Source organism: Xenopus laevis, chromosome 6S, assembly GCF_017654675.1.
Source record: "Xenopus laevis strain J_2021 chromosome 6S, Xenopus_laevis_v10.1, whole genome shotgun sequence".
In the NCBI taxonomy this organism is placed as follows: domain Eukaryota; kingdom Metazoa; phylum Chordata; class Amphibia; order Anura; family Pipidae; genus Xenopus; species Xenopus laevis.
Window position 1 is genome coordinate 97552215 of NC_054382.1, and position 27156 is coordinate 97579370.

A 27156-nucleotide genomic window follows, 5' to 3' on the forward strand; every position below is an offset into this window, starting at 1 on the left:
TCCGCAACACAATCTGCAGCAGCTGCCGATTCAGCATGAAGCCAATCGTTTTACCTCTGATTCTTTTTTGCCTACATATAGTAATAGGAGTTGTGAGTATAATTTAAAATATTTTATAAGCAATAGGTTAACTAAGAGGAAACTAGGACTTCAAGGGAACATATATTTAAAAGTATTCTGTGACCAGCAGGTCAGAGATTTTTTTTGTGCTTATAAATTCAGATATTTCGGTTTAACTTGTTTTGTTAGCAATATCTCAAAGCATGTAAAGTGGAAACCTAGAAGTTACAATCAGCTTGATTTTTGATAAAACATATTAGTCACTGTTTTTACAACACCAAAATATGTAATGCCATGGTGTAATTTAAACATAAATGATATAAATGATATTTATTTACCAAACTTAAACTATTAAAACAAATAGTTTAACAAAAAACAAAAAAGAATTGCTCGTAGCAGAAAGGCATGGGTTGCATTATGCCACAAACGTACTAGGTAAACCTAGTCTTTATGTGATTGTCGTGACCAGAGTCATACTGGGCTGGCGGAACATCGGGAAAAACCTGTTGGGACCCAGCGCTCGTGGACCCCGCCAACTTCTGTTTCCCCTCCCAATCATGGCCTGATTGGAGATTTAAAAGGAATGTGTATTAGAGGGAGGGGAGGCATGGGGCATCTTGTATTTCTTCCACAACCTCAAGGTCACTTTAACACTGGGACAGCAAACCGGGGAGGGTGTGGGGCCTGTGGTCCTGGACCCCCCCGATATTCCCCTTCAGCACAAAAAAAATGGAGATAAGGGAAAGAAAAATAGAGAATAGTAGCATAAGAAATGAAGGGGTGGGTAGAATATAAGAAAGAAAGTGATATAATGAGTATGCATCATCCATATGAGTTATGTTAAGAATAAAATGAACAGAAAATGGTATGAGATTAGTTTATGTACACAGAAGATCACAGAAAAAAATGTTTTGTTAATGTTATACACTTGCCAACACTAGTGTATCCAGCATGTGGTTTAATTATTAGAACATTGACTGTCTGAGGTTTTCGTGAGGACACAGAGTCTATGGAGAAAACCCACACAGTATCATAAGACAACGTTAAGTAATAACTAACTCATAAAACTCAAAACTCACTACAGAATATACATTAGAGTTAAATCCCAAAAATGTACATGGAACAAATACTGTTTTGTTTGTGCTGCATTTACTGTACCAGCCCAGAGATTTATCAGCCCTATAAAGGCAGGGGCACACGAAGCCACCGGGGGAGATTAGTCGCCCAGCGACAAAACGCTTCTTCTTCAGGCGACTAATCTCCCCGAACTGCCTCCGCGCCGGCTAAATCGGGGTGGCACTCAGAGCACTTACTTTTCCGAAGTCACCTCGAACTTGCCTCATCAGTAATCTTCGGGCGACTTCAGAAAACGAAGCACTCCGAGTGCCATCCCACTGGCGATTTAGATTCTAGCCGGCGGGAAGGCTTTTTGGGGAGATTAGTCGGCCGAATAAGAGGAGATTTGTCGCCGGGTGACTAAATCTCCCCGAATCTTAGCGTGAGCCCTTACCCTAACCAAAATATTTTCCCCAGGAGCTCCCCATCTCTGATTTTTGCTGTTAACAAGATAAGCTTACAGGTTGTCAGAAATAGTAAAAACATTAGAAGTGGGTATGATACAGGGCTGATTATTAAAGGGGTTGTTCACCTTCCAAACAATTTTTTTAGTTCAGTTGTTTTCAGATTGTTCCCCCACAATAAAAAGATTTTTCTCAATCGATTTCCATCTTTTGCTTTTGTTCCACAATTTAAGTTTAAAGTTTAATGTCCCTGTGTCTGATATCAGCAGCTCAGTAATTCAGGTGAAGATTCCTAAATGTTACAATTTGCTGCATTAGTTAATACATTGCTTGGCAGCATCTGTGGAATAGCGGCTATTGTATTAGTTATAACAGCTGCTTTTAACAAAATGGTCACAAATAGAAAAATAGAAAGTAATTGGGAAAAGTCCTTATTTCTGGTGATGTGCAATTTCAAAAAACGGTCCGCACACACCAATGTTGCAGTCGGGGATTGTGCCCCTTTTATTAATGCCACCAACAATCAACGTTTCGGGGGGAACACAGCCTCCCTTCTTCAGGAAGAAGGGAGGCTGTGTTCCCCCCGAAACGTTGATTGTTGGTGGCATTAATAAAAGGGGCACAATCCCCGACTGCAACATTGGTGTGTGCGGACCGTTTTTTGAAATTGCACAGCAGTAAGGAGACCGGGCTTGGTCAACGGAGAACCAGCACCACCACGCAGAATAGTGGAAGGAGGTGTGCGGTAATACAATATTTCATTGCACTTATTTCTGGTGAACAATCTGCAACTCGAATGAACTGAAAATAGTGTTTGAATTAAAGAACAAACCCTTAATTTAATTTAATGAAATGCAGTTTCACTGTTGCCATGTAACGTAAGCCTGAATTAATTACTAATCATCCTGTTTTGATTTGTGTATATATAAAGTCTATTGTAAGTCTGTGTGCAGTGAACCAACAGAAAGAATATGGGGAGCTACTGGGGGCATCTCTGGATGCACAGATTTTCATGGATGAAGTATATGGTGGCCTTGGGCTGGTACAGAAACATATGAGGAGCCATTTACCACTACTGAAGAAAATTTCATCTTATTCTGATAAAATAAAATGCCTTTATTTAATACATATGACAAGATCTGGATTACAAGTGATGTTTCAGGCTGCCATCAGATTAAAGTTTTCTTCAGTATTGGAATGGACTGTGGCCATTAATTTTACGCGCACCAGATACTGTTGACCAAAGGGTAATTGGAGCTGATCCTGCCAATCTTGTGGGCCATTTACTAATGACAGGACAGGTATAAAGTTTAAAAAAACAAATGCAATACATTATGTTTTCCTGCACTTTGCACCACGCCTGTGCTTTCTACATGGATATGAAGATGGGGAGGCACATAGTTGTCCCCTCTCACTTTCCCTGCTTGATCCCTAATTTGTGCATCATTTAGATATGCAAGTTAGAGTGCACCCACACATGCATAGTACATAGTACATAGTACAAGCCTTATATGAAATGCTTGCGCTGACAATAACAAAACTTCACCACCGTTCGGCTGCAAAGACGCAACTTCGCATTTTAGTGAATTGGCGTAGTGGTAGGGAATTTGTGCCTGGCTAAGTGTGGTGAAAATTCACTTTCCCCATTGACTCTATACAGTGTAGTACAGGGTTATCCCAAATATCTGTCTCTGTTACACCCACCTGTTTCAGAATACCTTTTAAAGTTTAATCAAAACCTCTTCTAAATCATCTGTTTCTGGGTGATATACAGAGTTACAGATTTGTTTTATTTTAAACCATTTGGACAGTTCTTTGATCAGTGGGGATTTCAGTTCGAACACATGAATCCGCTGTTGAGTGACTTCTAGCTGAGGCGTTTCTAAGGCTTAGGCTAATGCCACAAAGATCTGCTGCCTTTCACTGTCTTTAGCACACAGTGGATTTGGTGAGAAACACACCTTAACCTTTCTGTGTGTACACTAATAGACTGACCCCATGCCTGTGAGTACACACACACATACAAGGTTGAAGAATGGAGAAATATGCCAGTTGGGAAAAAGACCCCTGTGCCAGATAACTATGCTGAAATCTCTGAATTCATACATTATCTTTATCTCTTGTACATTCCCCTTTATAAAGGTATACACTCTATACACTCTAGAACTGCTAAAATATCTGCAGGGCTGTGCTCAAGCCTCCTGTAGGCTGTCAGTCCACACGTGGGCTACTAATAGTCAATCAAAGCCCATAACTGGCACCCCCAGGAACTTTTTGCATGCTTGTGTTATTATTATTATATGTGGAATGGGCCATATTGCCAAAAGTATCTTGCCTATTCAACATCTAATATTCAAACCGAGGATATTATATCACACTAGACATTAAGCCCGTTAAATTAATGGGCGATAGAACGGGCCGCCAGAGACGGTCCGTGGGGCACATGCGCAGTAGCGCAATCCCATGGACACAGGGACTGGACGCAGAGACACTTCAACTTTTATATATTATATAATTATAATTATATATATTACTATTATATAGGATTGGTCCTTTTCTTTGCTGCTATAGCTGCCTGTTCACTTCTGGCAAGGCTTGCTTCTAGATTTTGGAACATAGTTGGTGGAATTTGCTTTTATTCAGCCAACTGGAGCATTAGTAAGGTTGGGCACTGATGTTGGGGACCAGGGTATCAGGACTGGTTTGTATTCAACATTCCAATCAGGGCTGGGTCAGGCTAGCCGGGTGCCCCAAGGCAACCCTGTCCACGTACACGCAAACGTGCGCAAACAGGCACACATTTGTTTTGTAGTTGGATTACGGAAATTGTTCAGTGGGACTGAAACGTCGGTTTTACATACAAATATAATAATAACTTGATCACGAAAAAAACCTAGAGTTGCTGAGATCCCCTTACCGTGCACATGAGATGGAGTGCTGTTATATATATATATATATATATATATATATATATATATATATATATATATATTGTTTTTGCAAATTGTTAAATTATTGAAGGTGTGATTGTTCTTGAAATGTGTTTTACTTGTTATATCCCAGTATTGTATCCCAGTTAAATCAGCATTGTGTATTCATATTTAGTTTTCATTTTTTTTTCAGCCTCTTCAAGATAATGCAGGTATGTAGATATATTGATATATACTTACATTGTTCTGACTTATGAATGCTTTTTCTGCTATAGGCCCAGATTTAAAGAGCAATTATTGTGAAAATGTAATATATACTTTCTATATACTAAAAATAAAAACAATTGTTGATTCTGATGATTCTGTACTGTTTCTAAAATAAAAATAAGTGACTTCAAAATCCCCCTCTCATCTGTCTGTCGCTTTGTGTTAGTCGGCTATTCTGAAACACAGTTAGCTCTGATAGGGCGAAAGGGCAACAGTCAAGATTTGGACTTTTTTTTAATCAAAAATAAGAATTTGTCATGACATTGGCATTGCACTAAAAGTTGAGCACAACAAGTTTCAGTCGAATTAATAGTGCATTGGTGATTTGAACATTCAAGAGCACAAGGACAAGGGACATTTATCCAGGTTTAGATTTTTTAACTATCATTATAAAGATGAAGCAACCATTTTTGCATCTTATTGTCTATACCATCTCCTTCATGCTAATACCCTACATACAGTACATTGTTTTTTTATGGTGTTAATATTCAAGTGAATTTTGTCACATTACTCTCACAACAGCATATTTACAATTTATAGAAAATATGGGGAAATAAGCCTGACATATTAAGCGAACTTTAGAGGAGTTAGATGAGTAGAAAATTGTCACTTATGTTCATCCTGATGCCTCTGCTACATCATTTGAGCATGAGCACAAACTTTCCATTACAGACACCAGTTGGGGGAGTACGTCTGGTTAGCACAATCCTGGTTATTTCTGACTTGGATAATGAATAAAGCAAATGATATGCCTGTGCACGAGGGTACATTTTGAAATACTTCTACTTATGCTAAAAAAGTTAATTATTTGTAGCCAACCAATAAAAAACTAGACAGCTTTATAGGGCACCCAGTCAAGCACTGTGTTTGATTTGTTAGGAATTTAATACATACAGTATGTCTGTTAGGGAAGACACATCTCAATAAATTTGACTTTATTAATTATAAGTGTATGGGAGACGGCCTTTCCGTAATTCAGAGCTTTCTGGATAACGGGTTTCGGAATAAAAGATCCCATTCAGGCTAAGCCCCACCACCACTGCTCCATGCCCCACCCCTTGAGGCCACTGTATTATAAAATGAGTAAAATTTTAACATTCTTAATGTTTTTTTTTAATAGAAATTGATGTAGATGGAGGAAGAAACTTGGACATTTTTGACATCAATCTAGGTATGTTGATTGTTATCACAGAATTATAACGTCCTTAATTTTATTTTACATATTCTTAAAAGCACTTTTTTATTCATTATAGGTGCAGGCCTGGATCTGTTTGAGGGAGACATCATACTGGCTGATGTAAGTTCAAATTACCCAAGTATTCTTATAAATCAGTTGGCCATAAAGGGAAATAATGAAACAGTACCAAATATATTATATAGATAAATGTAATAACTTTTAATACTGAAATACTTTTATAAAACAGGGCATACTGTACTTCCATACACAGCAAAAAGTTGGCAGCACTAATTGCTATAACAATACTGTTTATTTATACACAATAACTAGTCTGGAGTATAATTGAAAACAGAACTTCAGCCTACAGAATAACAGATCCAAGCTAAAAGTAGTTCCTGGGCTTTTCTAGCATCAAATGCCTGCACAAAATTGATTAGAGCACTTGTACAGAAGTACTAGGAACATGTAAGGACTCAATCAGATTTGTAAACAGCAGCAAAGCACCCTCAATTTTAAGTCCATTTTTAGTGCTTTATATTTGCACTCTTAAAGGGCACCTGTTACCCAGAAATAAAAAGCTGTATAATAAAAGTCATTTTCAAATTTAACATGAAAACCAAATGTGTTTTTAATTAATACAGCCATACCTGCTATAAAGGAATTTAGAAATCTCAGCTGTCAATCATATATTGCCTGCTCCTCCTCTATGCCTCGCATATGGAGGCGGGGCAGACAATTACTTTCACTTCCTATTCTGTAGTTCCTAGATGTCTGCACTCCTCACATTCCCTCTCCCTCCTCACCATCTATAATTGTGTAGCCTGTGCATGGATTTGTGCATCAGGTTCCCCATTCTGACACATAATTAAAATTTGGGGATGATGCAAAGCTTGCCTTAATAATAGCGTTCACAAAATGGCTTCTGCCCACTTGCTGTGTTTGTGAATTAAAAGACTGAAGGGAACAAGATAAAATAATGTATACATTGTAAGAAAAATTAAGTAAGTAAAAAATGTTGCTCAACTAACATGATAGAATAAAATAAATAAATTCAAATATTTCTTAGGGCGACATGTTCACCCTAAATGAACTGTGTGAACCAGCAAGACATCTATGTATCCAAATTTAACCAACATCCAGACACCAGAATTAATTGTACATGGAGACTGACTGAGAAATAAAGGATTGATGCATGAAAATGTGAATTTTAATAATCTACTAGAAATGTTTTCAGTATTTCTTATCACACTATACAGAAGGCTTGCTGGAAATGTTACTCTAAGGGGCAGATTTATCAAAGGTGGAATTTTGAAGAAATGGGAGTTTTTTTGAACTCCCATAACTTCGAAATTTAAATTAAAAAAGACCAATCGAAATTTATCAAAAAATAAAAAAAGTTTTTTTTTTTGGCCGAATAGGTCAATTTTCGATCGAATTCGAATCATATGAATCTAAGTAACAGCGCATTTGATCGAATTAGATTCAAAGTTTTTCCAAAAAAACTTTTGATTTTTCAAAGTCCACCAATTGGGTCCAAATAGGTTCTAGTAGATCCCCCATAGGCTAAAACAGCAATTCGTCAGATTTTAGACTGCGAAAGGTAGAAGTCGAATTTTTAAAGAGACAGTACATGATAAATTTCGATATTCGAATCTTCAAACTTTTTTTCAAATTCGAATCGAATTTGGACTATTCCCTAGTCAAAGTACACAAAAATTAGCTCAAAATTGTAATTTTTTTAATTCGAATTCTCACTTCTAACTTTGATAAATCTGCCCCTAACTGATTGTATCATTCCATTAAGAAAAATATAATAAAAAAGATCAGATGGGCAGCCTAAATTGTAATATTTATTAAAGTAGGAGAATCAAAGCAGAACAGAAAAGAATGAGATCACAAAATATCACTATGCACACACCTTTATTTGATGTTAAGCAATTATTAATCTCTTCACACAGACACACCAAAGGAACTCAATCATTGGAGATCAATATAGGTGGCCAATACCTGTTCCATATTTTTTAGAGGACAGCTTAGGTAAGTCTATAAAATGTAACATTTCTATGAATAGCATATAATAAAAGAATAATATATATATTATTTATACCAGTCACTCACAGCCACAATCTGTGCTCACTTCCATACTAGTTTGCTCAATAGTCAACTTCCAAGTACAAAAAAACGATTATGCCGAAAATTCTCAGAGACTGCCTGCAGGTCCACAATATCAGTTGAAATCAATCTGCAGAAAGAAGAAGGTTGAAGACCATGTACATAAGGCCATATTTACCATATAGGCACTCAAGGGTCTATGCCTAGGTTGGCAGCTTTAAAGGAGAATTCATCCCTAAACTTAAAAAAAACCCTACCCCCCTCACTCCTCCCCGCAGCTTAAGTGTTACACCGGGCAAATGCCCCTAACGTTTTACTTACCCCTCGGTGCAGATTCAGGCATCAGAGTTCACGGGCGCCATCTTCAGCTGCTTCAGTAGTCTTCATAATGAGACCAGAACTTTTGCAATTTTCGTGAGTTTTGGCGCATGTGCAGTTGTCACGAGACAGGAAAACTCCTCCAACACGCCGGTCTCATTCCAAAGATTTCCAAAGAGAATAAGATGGCGCCCGTGAACTCAGATTCCTGCATCTGCACCGAGGGGTAAATAAAATATTTGGGGCATTTGCCCGGGGTAACACTTAGGCTGGGGGGGAGGAGGGGGGGTCAATGTAAGGTAGGGGGTAAGGGTTTTTTAAATTTAGGGTTGAATTTTCCTTTATGGTAAAAAGATATCCCTCCCTAAAAAGAAATTCTCCCTCCCACCGCCACCATACTTGTCTACTAAATCTGGTGGCGGCAGAAGAGGGGGGATAAGGGGGGTACCTGGAGAGTCATGGAGTGACGTGGTGCATGGTTGGAAGTGATGCAATTTGCATATGGATTACCTCACTTCCTACCACGCATGCGCACTACATCACTTCCTGCGCATGCATATCAGGGTTTGGGGGTGGGTGTGCTGTGTTTTGGTGCCAATGTCTGCACAGAACCAAAATACAATGCCGCATGCACAGTATATGTTATAGGAACTTCCTTATGCAGTGATGTAGTCTGATATATGGGGCTAAGATAGCTGAAGCAGTTAGCACTATATATATAGAAATCAGTGAAGAGCCGTTACTGCTCGTGATCTATTGTATAATTTGCCTGGGTGCTGTCAGCAAAAAAGCATCATCAATATCCAGGAAAAAAAGCAAGCACTCACAGGTCTTATCAGTCTAGTAAAAGTGTTTTATTTAGCAAAAAGAAGCTGACGTTTCGGCTAGCACTCTAGCCTTTCTCAAAGTATAGCACTAAGATTATGGGGGTCATTTTCATTTCCCCAGGATGCAAAAGCAGAGATATAGACCACAATACCTACCACAGTTCATACCACTCCCTAACTTGCACACCTGAATGGGGGCGGAAAGGACAGAGACTTGTGGCAATTCTGTAAGGCTAGGAGGCAAAGCAAAGTGCATAAAATTGTCACATTGTGTCAGCTTTTTGCACTCTGCCTAGGAGACCCTTTATGATTTTTCTTTTACACAGAGATCATTTAAACAATTATTCTCCTATTACTATGGATCTTAGACCAGAAAGTTTATTAGGTTATGCCTTATATAAGCCATTAATATTTGACCCTAGCAACTATTAGTTTGACCTGCCTCCTCGCTATTCAAACTGTCATTTGTATGGTTTTTATTTATATACTGTATATATATTTATTTTGTTTTAGAAATCAACGCAAAAGCACTAGTTCTAGAAGCTTTTGAACGTTATCGACTGAAAACGTGTATTGATTTTAAACCATGGGAAGGTGAACCTAATTATATCTCTGTCTTTAAAGACAGCGGGTAGGTAAAGTTTTGTTCATAATTCATTACAGATGTCATCGCTAAGCTAAGAATCCAATTTGTTTCCATGTATTAATATTTCTTTTGGAACCATGTTCGTAAAAAAGAGCATTCAACTTCTTCTTCTAACAAATGCAGCGTGATAAGGCCTTCACGTATAATGCAGTGATAAAGGAATTCTGTTTTGTCATTAAAGGAGAAGGAAGGCTCGAAGATGGTTTATTGCCAACAGATAAGCCACAATAGTGCTAGCTAGAACACTATATTTATTCTGCAGAATGTTTTACCATACCTGAGTAAACAGCTCAAGACACTGTCTCTGTTTGTTTAGGATAGCAGCTGCCATATAAGCTTGGTGTGACATCACTTCCTGCCTGAGTCTCTCCCTGCTCACAGCTCTGAGCTCAGATTACAGCAGGGAGGGGGAGGGAGGGAGAGAGGAGCAAACTGAGCATGCTCAAGCCCTGCCCTGGAGGTTTATGCTGAAAACAGGAAGTCTGATACAGAAGCCCATGTGTACATAATAAAAGGAAAGAAATGCTGTGTTTCTTTTGACAGAGGACTCCGAGCAGCATTACTTTGCGGGTTTACTGGTATATTTATATAGACCTTTCTGATAAAGCTTACTTAATTTTAGCTTTTCCTTCTCCTTTAATGGTATTGCCTTGCCTAGGCAATAAGTGGCCTAAATTGTGCCACGTTCCTGTGTCTTAGTTCTTCATTTTGTTAATATGAAGGCTGGCTTGGTAGGTACAGCTGGATCACTTTTTTACATGATACCTTCACATACACTTAAAAAATACTTTACTCTCTTCAGCTGCTATTCTTATATTGGAAATTTACGGCGAGGAAAGCAACAACTGTCATTGGGAACCAACTGTGATCGCATAGCCACAATTCAACACGAGTTCCTCCATGCTCTGGGATTTTGGCATGAACAGTCCCGCGCTGACAGGGATGACTATGTCACCATTGTGTGGGACAGGATTCTGCCAGGTAATATCTGTATCATTAAATCACGTGTGATCATCTCTGCATTAACAAGAACAAATGCAAGATTGAAAAGTTATTTCTAATAATATTTGCAATAGCATTCAACTGGGAAATATAGGTAGTAACATACAGTGGTATGAAAAACTATTTGCCCCCTTCCTGATTTCTTATTCTTTTGCATGTTTGTCACACAAAATGTTTCTGATCATCAAACACATTAAACTATTAGTCAAAGATAACACAAGTAAACACAAAATGCAGTTTTTAAATGAGGGTTTTTATTATTTAGGGAGAAAAGAAATCCAAATCTACATTTTCATGTGGGAAAAAGTAATTGCCCCCTGAACCTAATAACTGGTTGGGCCACCCTTAGCAGCAATAACTGCAATCAGGCGTTTGCGATAACTTGCAACGAGTCTTTTACAGCGCTCTGGAGGAATTTTGGCCCACTCATCTTTGCAGAATTGTTGTAATTCAGCTTTATTTGAGGGTTTTCTAGCATGAACCGCCTTTTTAAGGTCATGCCACAACATCTCAATAGGATTCAGGTCAGGACTTTGACTAGGCCACTCCAAAGTCTTCATTTTGTTTTTCTTCAGCCATTCAGAGGTGGATTTGCTGGTGTGTTTTGGATCATTGTCCTGCTGCAGCACCCAAGATCACTTCAGCTTGAACAGATGGCCGGACATTCTCCTTCAGGATTTTTTGGTAGACAGTAGAATTCATGGTTCCATCTATCACAGCAAGTCTTCCAGGTCCTGAAGCAGCAAAACAACCCCAGACCATCACACTACCACCACCATATTTTACTGTTGGTATGATGTTCTTTTTCTGAAATGCTGTGTTACTTTTACGCCAGATGTAACGGGACGCGCACCTTCCAAAAAGTTCAACTTTTGTCTCGTCGGTCCACAAGGTATTTTCCCAAAAGTCTTGGCAATCATTGAGATGTTTTTTAGCAAAATTGAGACGAGCCTTAATGTTCTTTTTGCTTAAAAGTGGTTTGCGCCTTGGAAATCTGCCATGCAGGCCGTTTTTGCCCAGTCTCTTTCTTATGGTGGAGTCGTGAACACTGACCTTAATTGAGGCAAGTGAGGCCTGCAGTTCTTTAGATGTTGTCCTGGGGTCTTTTGTGGCCTCTCGGATGAGTTGTCTCTGCCCTCTTGGGGTAATTTTGGTCGGCCGGCCACTCCTGGGAAGGTTCACCACTGTTCCATGTTTTTGCCATTTGTGGATAATGGCTCTCACTGTGGTTCGCTGGAGTCCCAAAGCTTTAGAAATGCCTTTATAACCTGAAATTGAACTCAGGTGTGATAAACCACAGTTAAGTTATTTTTTAACAAGGGGGGCAATCACTTTTTCACACAGGCCCATGTAGATTTGCAGTTTTTTTTCTCCCTTAATAACGTAAACCTTCATTTAAAAACTGCATTTTGTGTTCAATTGTTATCTTTGACTAATAGTTAACGGTTTTTTATGAGCAGAAACATTTAAGTGTGACAAACATGCAAAAGAATAAGAAATCAGGAAGGGGGCAAATAGTTTTTCATACCACTGTATGTCCACCTGGGATCTTATGCCCAACTCTGTCTCTTGAGTGCTTCTTTAGACATTATATCTGACTAGACATTAAGCCCGTTAAATTAACGGGTGCTAGAACATATGTAGTCAAACATTTATAAAAACAGAATTGTTCTAGTCTAAAAAAAATTCGCCAGAGACGGTCCGTGGGGCACATGTGCAGAAACGCAATCCCACGGACACAGGGACTGGACGCAGAGACACTTCAACTTTAATTCGCCAGAGACGGTCCGTGGGGCACATGCGTAGTAGCGCAATCCCACGGACACAGGGACTGGACGCAGAGACACTTCAACTTTATTATATAGGATTAAAGGAGAACTAAAGCTTAACTAAAAAAGTGGGCTAGAAATATTGTACATTATGTTTTGGGCTTCTGTATCAGCCCAAGGTAACCACAGTCCTTTAGCAGTAAAGATCTGTGTCTCCAAAGATGCCCCAGTAGCTTCCCATCTTCTTTTCTACTGATCATCTTATATTACAGGCCTTCCTCATTTTCTGTGTAATTCACGGAAGGAATAGCTTGAACTTGAATGTCGCTTTAAAAGTTCATATTGTATTCATCCATTAAAATAGGCACTTTATCACATAAAGGAACTATAGCTGAACGCTTTTCATGGCTATCCAGCCACTTTCTCAACCTCATATTCTGCTTGATAATTTGTGACGACCCCTAAGCTTAGCTTCTTAACAGCTGCTCAGAGCCCACTGAGCATGTGAGTGTCGCAGACACTTTCCAAGATGGTGACCCCCTATGACAAGTTTGAAGTCCTGGATCATTGCTGCTATTGAAAAGCTGACACTTTAGGCTGGTGCAATAAGTTCAGTATATAAAATATGGCATTTTTAGCCTTGTTAAATGTTAGGGTTTAGTTCTCATTTAATGCCTAAAGAAGATGGTTCCGCACACCTGTAAATCTAAAAGTTTTATTCGTCCATATGTAAAACAGGCATGTTACAGAACGTAGCTTGACGTGTTTCAGTGGTGTGCACCCTTAATTATAAGCCTAAGGCCTGCAACAAAAAACACCATATCAACAAAATTTTGAGGGGAAAACAAATTTTTTAAATCATAATCTGAGTAATTTGGATTGTTCCTTAAAGGGGAAGGAAACCTAGTTGGCGCAAACCCCCCACCCCCCTCCCGTTTGTTGCCCACCCTCCCTCCTCCCCCCTGGCCTACCCGTCCCGCTGGGCAAATGCCCCTAACTTGTTACTTACCCTTCTGCGCAGGTCCAGTCCAGGGAGTTCACAGACGACATCTTCTTCCACGCGATCTTCTTCCTGCTTTGAATGGCGCATGCGCAGTAGGATCATTTCGCCAGTACGATCTACTGCGCATGCGCGTGACTTTTGGTGGATGCGCAGTAGATCCGTACCGGCGAAATGCTCCTACTGCGCATGCGCCAAAACACCGCTCACAGCAGGAAGAAGATCGCGTGGAAGAAGATGACGCCGGTGAACTCCCTGGACTGGACCTGCGCAGAAGGGTAAGTAACAAGTTAGGGGCATTTGCCCAGCGGGACGGGTAGGCCAGGGGGGAGGAGGGAGGGTGGGCAACAAACTGGGTTTGCGCCGACTAGGTTTCCTTCCCCTTTAAGTGTCTCTTCCATCATATCTGTGGACAGTGTTGATGGCAATGACTTGCATGAAATAATAATGTTTTTCATTAAACAGTAGTATTAATTTATTCATTTTATACATTTAGGGGCAGATTTATCAAGGGTCGGATTTCAAATTAATTTTTTTTTTAAACTCCCATAAATGAACTCGAAAATGCGACCGATTGAAAATTTATTTAAAAAAATCTAATTTTCAAAACTCGGGTGAATTAGATTGACACCCGAAAATTCAAATCGAATTCGATTTGAGTTTTCAAAATTCGATTCGATATATTTATTTCTCTGAAAAAAACTTGACTGTCAGGAAGGCAACAAACAACTCCAAATTGATCCCTGGACCTCTCCCATTGACTACAACAGCAATTCCGCAAGTTTTAGGTGGTTAATAGTCGAATTCGAGTTCTTAAAGGGCCAGAGTATGATAAATCTTGAAAATCTAATTCGAATTTTTAAAAAAACTCAAATCGAATTTTAACAATTCCCTAGTTGAATTTGACAGTTTTTCAAGATTCAAATTTTCAATTCGACCCTTTATAAATCTGCCCGTTCGTGATTATAGATCTATAAAAATGCAAAGGAATTGTACACTTATATTTTATTTCTATACTAAAGAGGTTGATATCAAAAATGTACCCAAGGACATAGGATGGTATTATCATGGGTAACAAAAAAAAGTGTCTTAAAGAACCACATCATCATACAGCATTTTCCTGTTCCTTCCACATGATAGTGGCCATATAATGGGATTATTCCACTGACGGGTGGAAATTTGTAAGCATGAATAAAAATTCCTGTCCTTTTTATTCAGCCTGTCATGCTCACCCCAACTGCACAGAGCCTGCACTGTATTCTCCCTGACTGAAGAAGCCTTCTGTTATTATAAAACCAATACCATTAGCTCAGACAGCATATGCACAATAAGCTCACTTGACAGCACCAGCATGGCAGTTTTGGTCTGGGCATATGTTTTTGTAAGTAGACATCCCTTGTGGTAATTTCAAAGATCCATTTTTTTTGAGATTCATTAAATCATTAAAAATATAATTTTTTCAGAATGGCAGTCCCAAGATAAAATGGTTGTTCCTTTCAGAAAGAAAAGTAAAATGGATCCTTTTGTGGAGTAAGATACCAAAGCTTGGACAGAGGCTCTAAATCAGTGGTCCCCAACCAGTAGCTCGTGAGCAACATGTTGCTCTCCAGCCCCTTGGATGTTGCTCCCAGTGGCCTCAAAGCAGGTACTAATTTTTGAGTTCCTAGCTTGGAGGCAAGTTTTGGTTGTATAAAAACCAGGTGCACTGTCAAACAGAACCTCAATGTAGGGTGACAATCCACATAGGGGCTACTAAATGGCCAATCACACCACTTATTTGGCACCCCAACAAAATTTTTCATGCTAGTGTTGCTCCCCAACTCCTTTTACTTCTGAATGTTGCTCACGGGTTCAAAAGGTTGGGGATCCCTGCTCTAAATTATGGAGATATAATCTCCTTAAAAATTTCCAAAAACTTGCTCATCTAATGAAATCTTTATGGAGGCTTCTATGGATGCTGTCAAGCTTAGATCAATTTAACTTTTATTATGATGTAGGAGTTGATATTCTGAGACAATTCTGGTTTAGACTCTGGTCAGATGACACTGTCTAAGTACAATTTATGCTATGTTCCCTCGATCAGATTATTTTAAGAGCTTGCGTAGGCAAATAGACTTTGAGTCTTTAAGGACAATGGGAAACAAGAAGATTAGACGCCCACAATAAAGTTCCTTTTCTGCAGGTGACTAATATCCTACAAATACTACACATCAGAGATATGTAAATCTCTGGTAGTAAAACATATGTGGCGCTTTGTTTTTGCAAAGCCGCCCAATGTTGTCTCATGAGGGAAGAGAAGACACCCTTAAAGGAGAAATAAAGCTTAAAGGGGTTGTTGACCTTTGAGCTAACTTCTAGTATGATGTAGAGAGTGATATTCTGAGACAATTTGCAATTGGTTTTCATTAATTATTATTAGTGGTTTTTGAGTTATCTAGCTTTTTATTCTGAAGCTCTCCAGTTTGCAATGTCAGCAAACTGGTCTATATTATTATCAAACATGCATTGATTTGAATGAGAATATGGAATATTAATATGGGAGGGTCTGAATAGAAAGATGAGCAATTAAAAGTAGCAATAATGAAGCCTTATAGAGCATTTGTTTTTAAATGGGGTCAGTGAAAGCTGGATAGAGTCAGAAGAAGACAAATAATTAAAAAAAACATACAAAATAAATAATAAAGACCAATTGAAAACTTGCTTAGAATTGGCCATTCTATAACATGCTAAAAGTAAACTTAAAGGTGAACCACCCTTTAAAGGAATTAGTCAGTATAAAGATAAAGACTAGATAGATAGGGTGCGAAATAAAAAATGTTTCTAATATAGTTAGTGTAAAGGCTGGAGTTACTGGATGTCTAACATAATGGCCAGAACACTACTTCCTGCTTTGCAGCTCTCTTGGTTTCCACTGATTGGTTTCCAGGCAGTAACCAATCAGTGACTTGAGGGGGGGCCACATGGGTCATAACTGTTGCTTTTTGCAATTGCAAACTCACTGAACGGTTATGTCCCATGTGGCCCCCCTTCAAATCGCTGATGAACTCAGAGTTTGAGAGCTGAAAAGCAGGAAGTAGTGTTCTGGCTATTATGGTAGACATTCATTCAATTCAGCCTTTATACATTACATTTTGGCTAACTAACTATATTAGAAACTTTTTTTATTTTGCACAGCCCATCTATTTATCCAGTTTTTAATTTTACAATGAACTGTTCCTTTAAGTTCTACTGCATTTACGTGTTACGAGCAATTTTAATGTATCTCAATGAGTGCTATTCCCTGATTTTTTGTTGTCCTAATGTTCCCAAAAAAAGTCTGCCTCTCCTCTATAACTGGTTGTGTCTAGGCTTGCCACCTGTCTAAGGTCTTGATCTGAACACTTCAGTTTTTCCAAGGCCTGTTCGGGTCTCAACCTTCTGTTCGGTTTTCAGCCTTGTGAAATCCAAACACTAATCAGGCCAATAAATTAAAAACATTTAAATACTCCCCTCAACATTGCTTAGTTATTATCAATTGCAGTTAATTTCTTATTATTACAGAAACATAAAAAAGAAGGAAATAATTTGTTTTTCTACATTTGCATTGTTATATTTCTGGATAACTGATATCTTTATAATAGATCCCATACCTGTAATTAAAGGATTGGGTTTACTCATCAGGCAGAATATAGATAGTAGTGATGACTCACGGGGCCCGCGGGTCGGGTGGTTTTAGTTTGCGACCTTACGTTGCCGGCTTCCAACTTCCAGCTTCTGTTTTTGTGCCTGCCCTGCCCCTTTTGTGATGTCATCGGTTGATGCGGGTCCATAAATGGAAGGCGAATATCAGGTGTGGGCGGGCAGGTTTGGGTGCAAGTTGAGTTTTGCTCAACCCATGCATCACTAATAGATAGACATAAGGTTGCCGCTTGTGTGCCACCTGTTTGACATGCATATATGTATATATATAAATATATATATATATATATATATATATATATATATATATATATATATATATATATATATACACTATAATGCTTTGTCATTAGTCATTAACTCAGTAAATATTGCATTTGATAATAAAACAGACTTCTGCACTCATATTATTTGTGTACTTGAAGAATAAATTGCTTTAACACATTGATTTGACATTTTCCCAGGTTTTACACAATTTTTTCCTGGTTCCCTGAAAAACTTTAAACAAGGGTTCTACTGTATTATTTTCCTATGTGTACAGAATAAAAAGTGACACTTCTTATATGTTTTTACAGGGAGGGAGCACAACTTTAATGTGTATGACGATACAGAATCAGACTCCTTAAATGTGCCATATGACTACACTTCTGTCATGCACTATAGCAAAACAGCCTTCCAAAATGGGACAGAACCAACCATTGTCACTAAGATTGCTGCTTTCAGTGATGTGATTGGGCAGCGTATGGATTTCAGCGACTATGATCTTGAGAAACTGAATCGATTATACAACTGCTGTGAGTTTTAGGCTTGCTAGTCCCGCTACCTCCACTTGTTGCCAAAACTGGTCAAGACTACTTTAAGTTGTAAAGTGCAAACACATAGCATAGCATTATTCAGATGACCAATTCCTTCACCCTGCTTCTGTTCAGCTTTAACTGTTGAAATCAGTTATTTGCCCTCGCTAACAGACACAGGATAGGAAAGGAATTAAAAAGACCCAACATATTTTCCAAAAACATTTTTTCATGCAGTTCCCCCAAAGAGCATTGTCTTTGCCTGCTTGTAGCTGATGAATCTCAGAAAACCGGCCAACGTCTTACTGTAAAGGTGAATGCACCATTGCATCATGAACTTTTCCCTAAAAACAAGATTTCTGCAGAATCTGGTTTTAAATTCTGTAAAACATATACCTTCAATGTGCAGAAAAAAACATGCAAATTAAAGCTTTTCGCTACTTCATTACACAAGCAATAGGGTCATAAAATAATGTTTTGGTTTTTTTTGCCTTTTAATCATCAAGCTTCCAGCATTAGCTTTATGGACACGTGTACCTTTGAGTACAATAATATCTGTGGCATGATACAAGGTACAGCAGATAATACAGACTGGAATCATGTTCTTCACAGCGCTACTGGGCCCAGTAGTGATCATACGCACCTTGGGAACTGCAAAGGTAGGAGATTACTTATCTTTTAATGTGGTTTATTGCCACTGAGGTATGTAATGTATGTTCATCTTTTGAAACACTTTATTCAAACAACATAACATAAGGTTACAACACAGAAGACAGCAGGAAAATTATTTTGCAAAGGAAGCACTTTGATCCCAATAAAACAATTCAAATATCCGAGTACCAATTTTTCTGCAGTGTTTATTTTGATTTATTGCAACATCATTTATATTCCTCTGAACCCAGTGGAGAGGACAAAGTAGCTAGTTAACAGTAGATTTTCTCCTTCAAGGAGAATTCAACCATTTTCAAAAAAAAAAAAACCCTACCCCCCAGCCCACGTAGACCCCCCTCCCTCCTCCCCTCCAGCATAGCTGCTCCCCGGGGAATTGCCCCTACCTTTATACTCTATACGCAGAGTCAGGCATCGGAGTTCCACGCAGCCATTTTTCCAGAACTTCATGTCTTTTTCCAGCACTTCAATTTCTGAGAGTTTCAGCGCATGCGCAGTTGTCACGAACCAGAAAATTGCTCCAACTGCGCATGCGCCACTTCGCTGGTCTCCCACTCAGCTTACCGAAGACCCAGAAGATGGCTGTGTGGAATTCAGATGCCTGAATCTGTGCCGAGGGGTGAGTATAAAGTTAGGAGCATTTCCCCGGGGTTCAGCTATGCTGGGGGGGAGGACGGAGGGGGGTCTACGTGGGGTGGGGGGTAGGGTTTTTTTTTGAAAACGGTTGAATTCTCCTTTAACATGGTGGCCCCAACAACATTCCCAGATCCCAGGGTGGATGGGCGAAAGGGTGGCCCAGAGGGGGAGAGAGAGAGAGAGAGAGAGAGAGAGAGAGAGAGAGAGAGAGAGAGAGAGAGAGAGAGAGAGGGTGTGAGGGAGGGAGGATTGGTGAGTTGGCGATAGGGTGGCCCAGAGGGAGAGAGAGAAGGGGTAAGAGAGGGATAATGGGTGGGTGGGCGAAAGGGTGGCACAGAGAGAGAGAGGAGTGAGGGAGGGAGGATGGGTGGGTGGGCGAAAGGGTGGCCCAGAGGGAGAGAAGGAGTGAGGGAGGGAGGATGGGTGGGGGAAAGGTGGCCCAGAGGGCGGGAGAGAGAAGGAGGGAGAGAGGTAGGATGGGCGGACAGGCGGGCGAGAGCACCTCTCAAGTTCTTTTGCAGTATATTTGCTTTTGTTTTCTCAGAAGCATGGTTCCGTTCCATTTGTAAGGTTATTATTATTATATTTCACATTGTTTTTTTAAACAGACAGTGGTTATTACATGCACTTCAGCACCAGTACAGGCAATGCTGGGGAAAAGGCACAGCTGGAAAGTAGACTTTTCTATCCAAAGAGGGAATTTCAATGTCTGGAGTTCTTCTATTACTACAATGGTAATGAGAATGATGCACTGAATATTTGGATCAGAGAATATACAGAAACCTCTCCCAATGGCACTCTGACATTCATCACCAGCATTAAGGGTAAGCAATGTAAATTCATTTATTTATATGTACACATATTTCTACTGCAGACAAACCGGTGATGTTGCCCATAATAACTTAACCAGGAATACCTATACTTAAATAATGAGAGGTCTACTTTTAGTGATGTTGTCCCATTATGATCTACATCCATAAAAGCATTGTTGGCATTCTGTTCCATGGAAAATATTACTTAAAAATGGATTTATGGGAAAATGTATATTGTTATTTCACAAAAAAACTGTTTCTTATGTAACCTTAACATAATACATTTCTGAATAAAAATAATGAAATAGGAGGGTGATTTAGACAAGCTGGTTGTTGACAGAGCCAGCTAAAGGTCTACTGGTTGATCTTGATCTACCTTTTGAGCACCCTTGAACTAAGCAGATCTTTGCAGATATTCACATGTGAAAGTGACTGTTCAAACCTGTCAAAATCATGTAAAAGTCAATGGCAGATGGTCCTTTTTTATGCCTTTGTGGTTCTCAAAAGTATTTGGCTGTTTGTTCTGCTTTTCGTTCACTAATCTGAATTATTTGAGTTATACAGGCAACAACTGAGCTTGAAAAAGTTTTGAATTGAAGCTCGATGTTTCAATATATTTTTTCGAGAAAAACTATTAATAAATAAAGGTGTTTTTCTAAATAACCCCCTAAATATATCAATTATGTTAAAGTTGACAAAGTGGCATTGTTATCTTTTCCAGGAAATCCTGCAGAATATTGGCAGCTCCATCATGTTTCTTTAAATGTAAAGAACAAATTTCGTGTTGTGTTTGAAGGGGTTAAAGGAAATGGACCGAGCAATGGAGGGTTTGCCATAGATGACATTAACTTGTCAGAAGCTCTTTGTCCTCAATATATTTGGCACATCAGAAATTTTACACAGTCCATAAAAGATAATGTAACAATTTACAGTCCCCCAATTTATTCCAAGGATGGTTATGCATATCAAGTACAAGTCCTACACAATGGTCCAGCTGACAAGCCATATGATCTTGGAATATATTTCCACCTGATATCAGGAGCTAATGACGATAAACTGCAATGGCCATGTTCTTTAAGACAGGCAAAAATGGAGCTTATGGATCAGAATCCAGATATCCGAAAGCGTATGTCAAATATGAGAAGCATCACGACAGATCCTACGCAAGAGACAAGTAAGTTATACAGGTATAGGATCCGTTATCAGGAAACCCGTTATCCAGAAAGTTATGAATTACAGAATGAATATCTCCCATAGGCTCCATTATAATGAAATAATCCACATTTTTAAAAATGATTTCCTTTTTCTCTGTAATAATAAAACAGTAGCTTGTACTTAATCACAACTAAGATATAATTAATCCTTATTGAAAGCAAAACCAGACTATTGTGTTTATTTAATGTTTACATGATTTTCTAGTAGTATGAAGATCCAAATTACAGAAAGATCCATTATCCAGAAAACCCCAGGTCCCAAGCATTCTGGATAACAGGTCCTATACCTGTACCTTAATATCTAGCAGAAAATACATTCTGTGGTCCCCATTTGAGCTTTAATATTTGGCATGTGCCTGATTTTACAAAATTCTGATGTTAGAAATGAAGATTAGCACATAAAGACACAAAACATTTTGTAAACAAATACAACATGGATAATACAACAGCAGTTGCTGTAGTAGGGTCACTCATATCAGTTGTATGTAGATAATCGGATTCACTGACAAGTGTTTATTCTAGGCAATGGTGTCTTATTCTGGGACAGACCAGCAAATGTTGGAGTTATTGCTACTTTCCCTAATGGAACCCAATTCTTCCGTGGACCTGGATATGGAACCTCTGCATTCATTAGCCATGACAGACTTCACAGCAGAGACTTTTTAAAGGGAGGTGATGCTTATTTACTGCTGTCTGTAGAGGGTAAGTTCAACCTTATTTAATAGTTTCCTTGCAGGGTTGTAGGTCATGAATAGGCTTTTGCTACTGACATTTGTCCAGTGTCGGACTGGCCCACCGGGATACCAGGAAAAGTCCCGGTGGGCCCAGGTATCAGTGGCCCTCATGCTGCTAAACATGTGGCCTATTTCATGGTCATTACCTATTTCTATGAGAAAAACAGACTAAACAGATGGAATAATGGATTATAGTATGTAAAGAAAAGAGACTAGGAGAATAAAGGTTAAGTGAGGAAATCAAGAATAATAGTACTGAGAGTGGCCCCTGGTTTAAGGTTTTTGGGTGGGCCCCTGGTGTCCCAGTCCGACACTGCATTAGTCCAAGTACAGACCAAGAAAATAATTTCTAATTATTAGAGAATAGAATGTTGCCTGTAAGAACAATTTTCTTAGGCTACATATAGATGAGAAACTTCTTGATGCTTCTCCTTGAGATTTTCTGTTCAAATGCACCTGGACGTGGAGATTCCAGCAAGAATCAGTAACTGCCATACACTACTGATAAACAGCATGGTTGTTTTGTTTGCAGTGAAAAATATGCTACTTTAAGGAAGCACATTAATAAACCTACTAAATACCCCCAAAAAAGTACAATATAATAACATTTATTCCAGAATTATTAAGCATTCCCCAACAGTTTGAGTGTCTCTTTAGATCAAGGACAAATCCAGAAGTTCTGAAATTTTTTTTTAACCATTTGGATTTCTTATTACTGAACGAATTTCATGCCATGTGGAAAATCTTTGTATATATGTAAAAAAACAGGTTCATGCAATGGTGTAACTAGCAGTCATCAGGCCCATTCGAATCAATGGGGATTGTCGCACGGGAAAAAACAATTGTTTCTCTTGCACATCCCCAGTGTTTCTGAACCAATGTGGGTGTGGTTGGGCAGCATTCTACCCTCTTAAAAGCCTGCCGCCCTAGGCCCAGGCCTTGGTAGCCTTTCCACAAATCCGGCCTGCCAACTTGCCTCAGAGAGGGTAAAATTCCTTCCTGACGCCAAGATGGCAATCGGACTAGTCCCTGGATCAACTTGTACTATGAGCTATCTCCCATAACCCTGTATTCCCTCACTTGCTAAAAAGCCATCCAACCCCTTCTTAAATCTATCTAATGTATCAGCCTGTACAACTGATTCAGGGAGAGAATTCCACATCTTCACACCTCTCACTGTAAAAACCCCTTCTGAATATTTAGGCGGAACCTCTTTTCTTCTAATCGGAATTGGTGACCTTGTGTCAGCTGGAAAGACCTACTGGTAAATAAAGCATTAGAGAGATTACTAAGTTACTATTATCTTTATGTGAAATTGTTTATTTAGTGGTGCTTCATGGGAAAGTATATAAAAACGGATGGTGTTTTTTTTTGTTTTCCCCTATTTTTAACCAGATGTTTCACATCTAAATGCAACTCAGCCAACTCCTGTTCCCACCACCACCACAAAGCCCCCAATAACAAGTATTCCTAACCCAACAAAACCGGGTCCAGATGTTCCTAAGGAATGTGAAAGTTTAGTGTGTAAAAATGATGGTGTCTGCGTCCTTGAGAATAAGAAGGCGGTGTGCAGGTAATGCTGCAATTAATGCTAATTAGACTATGTTAAACTTACAGATTTACAAGTGACACTGGGTCACCCTCTCTCATTTTATCTTGTTTTTTACGCATATAACTAATTTTTAACGAGATATGGGTTTTAGTGGCACAAAAAGAAAAGTGAGTTATCTCACAGATCAACACAGGCATGTCCCTTTCAACTGGATCTGTAGCTTTTTTTCATCAGCATCAGGCAAATACTAAAGGTGGTCAAACACTGTACAAACGAGCAAATCTGTCCTCTGACATCCATCTTGATTGGGCGATATTGTGGTAATGCAATAACCCTAGGGCCAAACGATCACATTACAATGAAGGGGATACGAAAAGTCAGTCCGACAGAAAAATCAAGCCTGTCCGATTTAAATCTGGCTGATTTTTGACCAGATATCGATTGGGAAGGCCTGTCGGAGGGCCCCATACATGGACAGATAGGCTGCCGAATCAGTCTAAAGGACACAAATCTGCAGCTTAAATCTGCCCATGTATGGCCAACTTTAAGGGAGTGACCTGCTTTATGTAGGTCGTGCCACATACAAAAATCCATTATACTTGTTTCCTGAATAAGGTGTCTTTCTGTCGATCTCCATACCTTAAGTCTACTAAAATTATTTAAAAAAATAGGGGAAGATATTTATTTATCAAAATGTGAGATTTATTAAAATATGAGATTAGAGTTAACTCATCCACATATTAATTCCTATGGGATGTTGAGTGTATTTATCAAATTATAAACCCTTTTACCCACTGATAAATACACTTCTAAACATCCTATAGGAATAAATAGAAATGAGTTTTTTTAGGGTCAAATAAAATATATTGTTTTATTATTACAAACAATCAAATTTAATCAAATAATTCTTATTTTAAAAATGAAGTCTATGGGAGGTGGCCTTCCTATAATTTGTAGCTTTCTTAATAATGGGATCCCGGATAACAGATCCCAGGTCAACAGGGGTCATAAGGAACAGGACCTAATAAATTTCTAGATATACACGGCCTCTATAATATCACAGCTCAAATCTTTGTGCAATGGTTTGCCATTTGTCTAAAATTTGGCTACAGCTTCTGCTACAACAGATATTATTTGTGTGAATTAATGCACATGCAGTTGTGAATTATTAGAGATTATTGCTGCATACAATCTGCCAGGACCAACAACCAACAGTTTTATTGTTGCAAGTAAGCCTACCTGGAGAGAGATAGAGAGCGAGAGATAGAGAGCGAGAGAGAGTCTTATTTAAGGTCTAAAATGTCGACCTGTACAGTGTTTTTAACTAATTTAATAAAAGCAATTTCAGCATTTTTTGTGGAAATCCGGTGTGTATCAGTATGTAGAAATGAGTGCATCTTTATCTATTATGTTAGTCGCTTCTGAACAGTACAAATGACAGCTGTTGTAACACTGTCAGCACAAACTGCAATATACCAAATACCCTACAGACTTACTGTGGGTTCTTCTGTTTGCTTAGGTGCAAGGTTTCTAAAGACTGGTGGTATGTTGGAGAGAAGTGTGAAAGAAAAGTCTCAAGCCAAGACACACTGGTCATAGCAGTCTCCTCTTCAGTGACAATATTTGCAGTTATGCTGATAGTCACACTCACAAGTGTATTTTGCTTGAAAAAGAAACACAAGAAGCAACTAGCAAACTCTGGAAAAGCTGAAACCACTGGAAATGTAAGTATGCACCTACAGTGTAAATAAGAACAAAATGCAATGCTGGAAACAAGTGTCAGTCAGCTTTTTCATATGTATAGTTGCCCTGTGTGATGAGCAGGTCTGGACTGAGAATTAAAATAGGCCCTGGCATTTCAGGTACACAGAGGCCCAATCAGCTCACGCAGAAGCCCAAACAGCCCCCACCAGCCCACTAAATACTGACTTTCTATAGCAGCCCCTCTGGCATTTGCCAGAACCCACAGATTGCCAGTCCAGGCCTGGTGATGAGGTACAATATTACATAGCTGCCCATGTTAGTCAACAGGCTGAGCTGAATAACCTGTAGGGAGACTACAGAGGGTTGGAAGATGTAAGTGAGCCCCCATAATGAAGGGCATGTTTATACAAGAGAACCATTACAGGAGCTAGATAAAGTTCTTTATATGATATTCTTTTGTAAGACATAACCTTGACAGCCACCATTGTAGATTGACAAGACCATCAAGAGTTTCAACGGAAGCAGCAATAATATGTATTTCTTCTTTCAGGCATATGCATTCTAAAGGCATGAGGTTTTAGTGCAACCATCAAGGAAGAACTACTGAATAATGTACTGGCATTACAACAGCAACTTTCTCACTGCCCGTGGAAAAGGATCATTTGGAAATCAAGTTAATTGTATTGGGTGTGTATAAGTGGTATATCAACACTCAATATGGGCTGTAACAGGCATTTAATAACTTCAGAGTCTCCCAGCTGTTTAACAAATGAGTGGACTCCAGTTTTACCAGATGGATATCCCCAGGCCATGAAAAGTATAATATTAAACAGATAAAGCCATTCAAAAAGTTTCTTGCAGTTATTATAAGAACAGATAGTTATTAGCTACTGGACTAACACAAAAGCAAAGTGGAACTTGGAAACAAACTAAACAAACAGATTATAAGGGTACGGCCATACTGGGAGTTTTGGGGAGATTTGGTCGACTAATCGCCTCGTCTTTGCGGTGACCAATCTCCCCAAACGCCTTCCCTCACTCTGCGCTGGCTTAAAATGAAAAATCGCCGGCACTAATCACATGCGGCGAGTAGTTTTCCGAAGTCACCCAAAGTTTCCTCGTGAGGAATAGACAGTCTTTAAAGGGGCTGTTCACCTTTGAGATAACCTTTAGTAACATGTGGAGAGTGATATTCTGAGATAATTTGCAATTTGTTTTAATTCTTTCTTATTGAAGGTTTTCGCGTTTTTTAGATTTTTATTCAGCAGCTCTTCCATTTGCATTTTAAGCAATCTGGTAACTAGGGCCCACATTACCCTAGCAACCATGCATTGATTTGAATAAGAGACTGGAATATGAATAGGAGAGAGTCTGAATAGAAGGACCATTAACAAAAAGTAACCATAACAATACATTTGTAGCCTTATAGAGCATTTGTTTTTTTAGAAGGGGACAGCGACGCCCATTTGAAAGCTGCAAAGAAAGAAAGACAAATAACTATAAAACTATAAAAAATAAATAATGAAAATAAATTGAAAAGTTGCTTAGAATTGGCCGTTCTATAACATAATAAAAGTTACTTTAAAGGTGAACCACCCCTTTAACAAATAACATGTTCAAACACTGTAGATATTTGTTTCTAAGTGTAGTTGGTGCCAAAATACTGTGGAACAAAAGTCAGTGACTGGCTGTATAATCTGTTTTGAGGATATTTGTTCCAGATCCTCAGATAAAG

At 38.9% G+C, this 27156-nt stretch overlaps 1 protein-coding gene across 1 annotated transcript; it reads left to right on the forward strand.

Moving 5' to 3' along the window:
• On the forward strand, positions 1-26263 carry mep1b.S (meprin A subunit beta S homeolog). Its single transcript, XM_018223687.2, has 15 exons — positions 1-92; positions 4704-4722; positions 5898-5948; positions 6031-6074; positions 7913-7991; positions 9725-9842; positions 10660-10838; positions 17882-18100; positions 18607-18759; positions 20014-20229; positions 20939-21391; positions 21954-22133; positions 23561-23738; positions 25237-25441; positions 25972-26263. Exons 1-15 carry the CDS (start codon positions 36-38, stop codon positions 25984-25986), a joined length of 2166 nt encoding a protein of 721 aa, XP_018079176.1. The 5' UTR covers positions 1-35; the 3' UTR covers positions 25987-26263.
• The last annotated feature ends 893 nt before the right edge of the window (positions 26264-27156 follow it).

Bases quoted from the DNA above. Each gene is read 5' to 3' on its own strand.
- mep1b.S (XM_018223687.2), top strand. From the start codon at position 36: ATGAAGCCAATCGTTTTACCTCTGATTCTTTTTTGCCTACATATAGTA. The intron at 6,075-7,912 runs GTAAGTTCAAAT...CTCTTCACACAG, and splicing joins GAGACATCATACTGGCTGAT to ACACACCAAAGGAACTCAAT. The intron at 7,992-9,724 runs GTAAGTCTATAA...ATTTTGTTTTAG, and splicing joins TTTTTTAGAGGACAGCTTAG to AAATCAACGCAAAAGCACTA.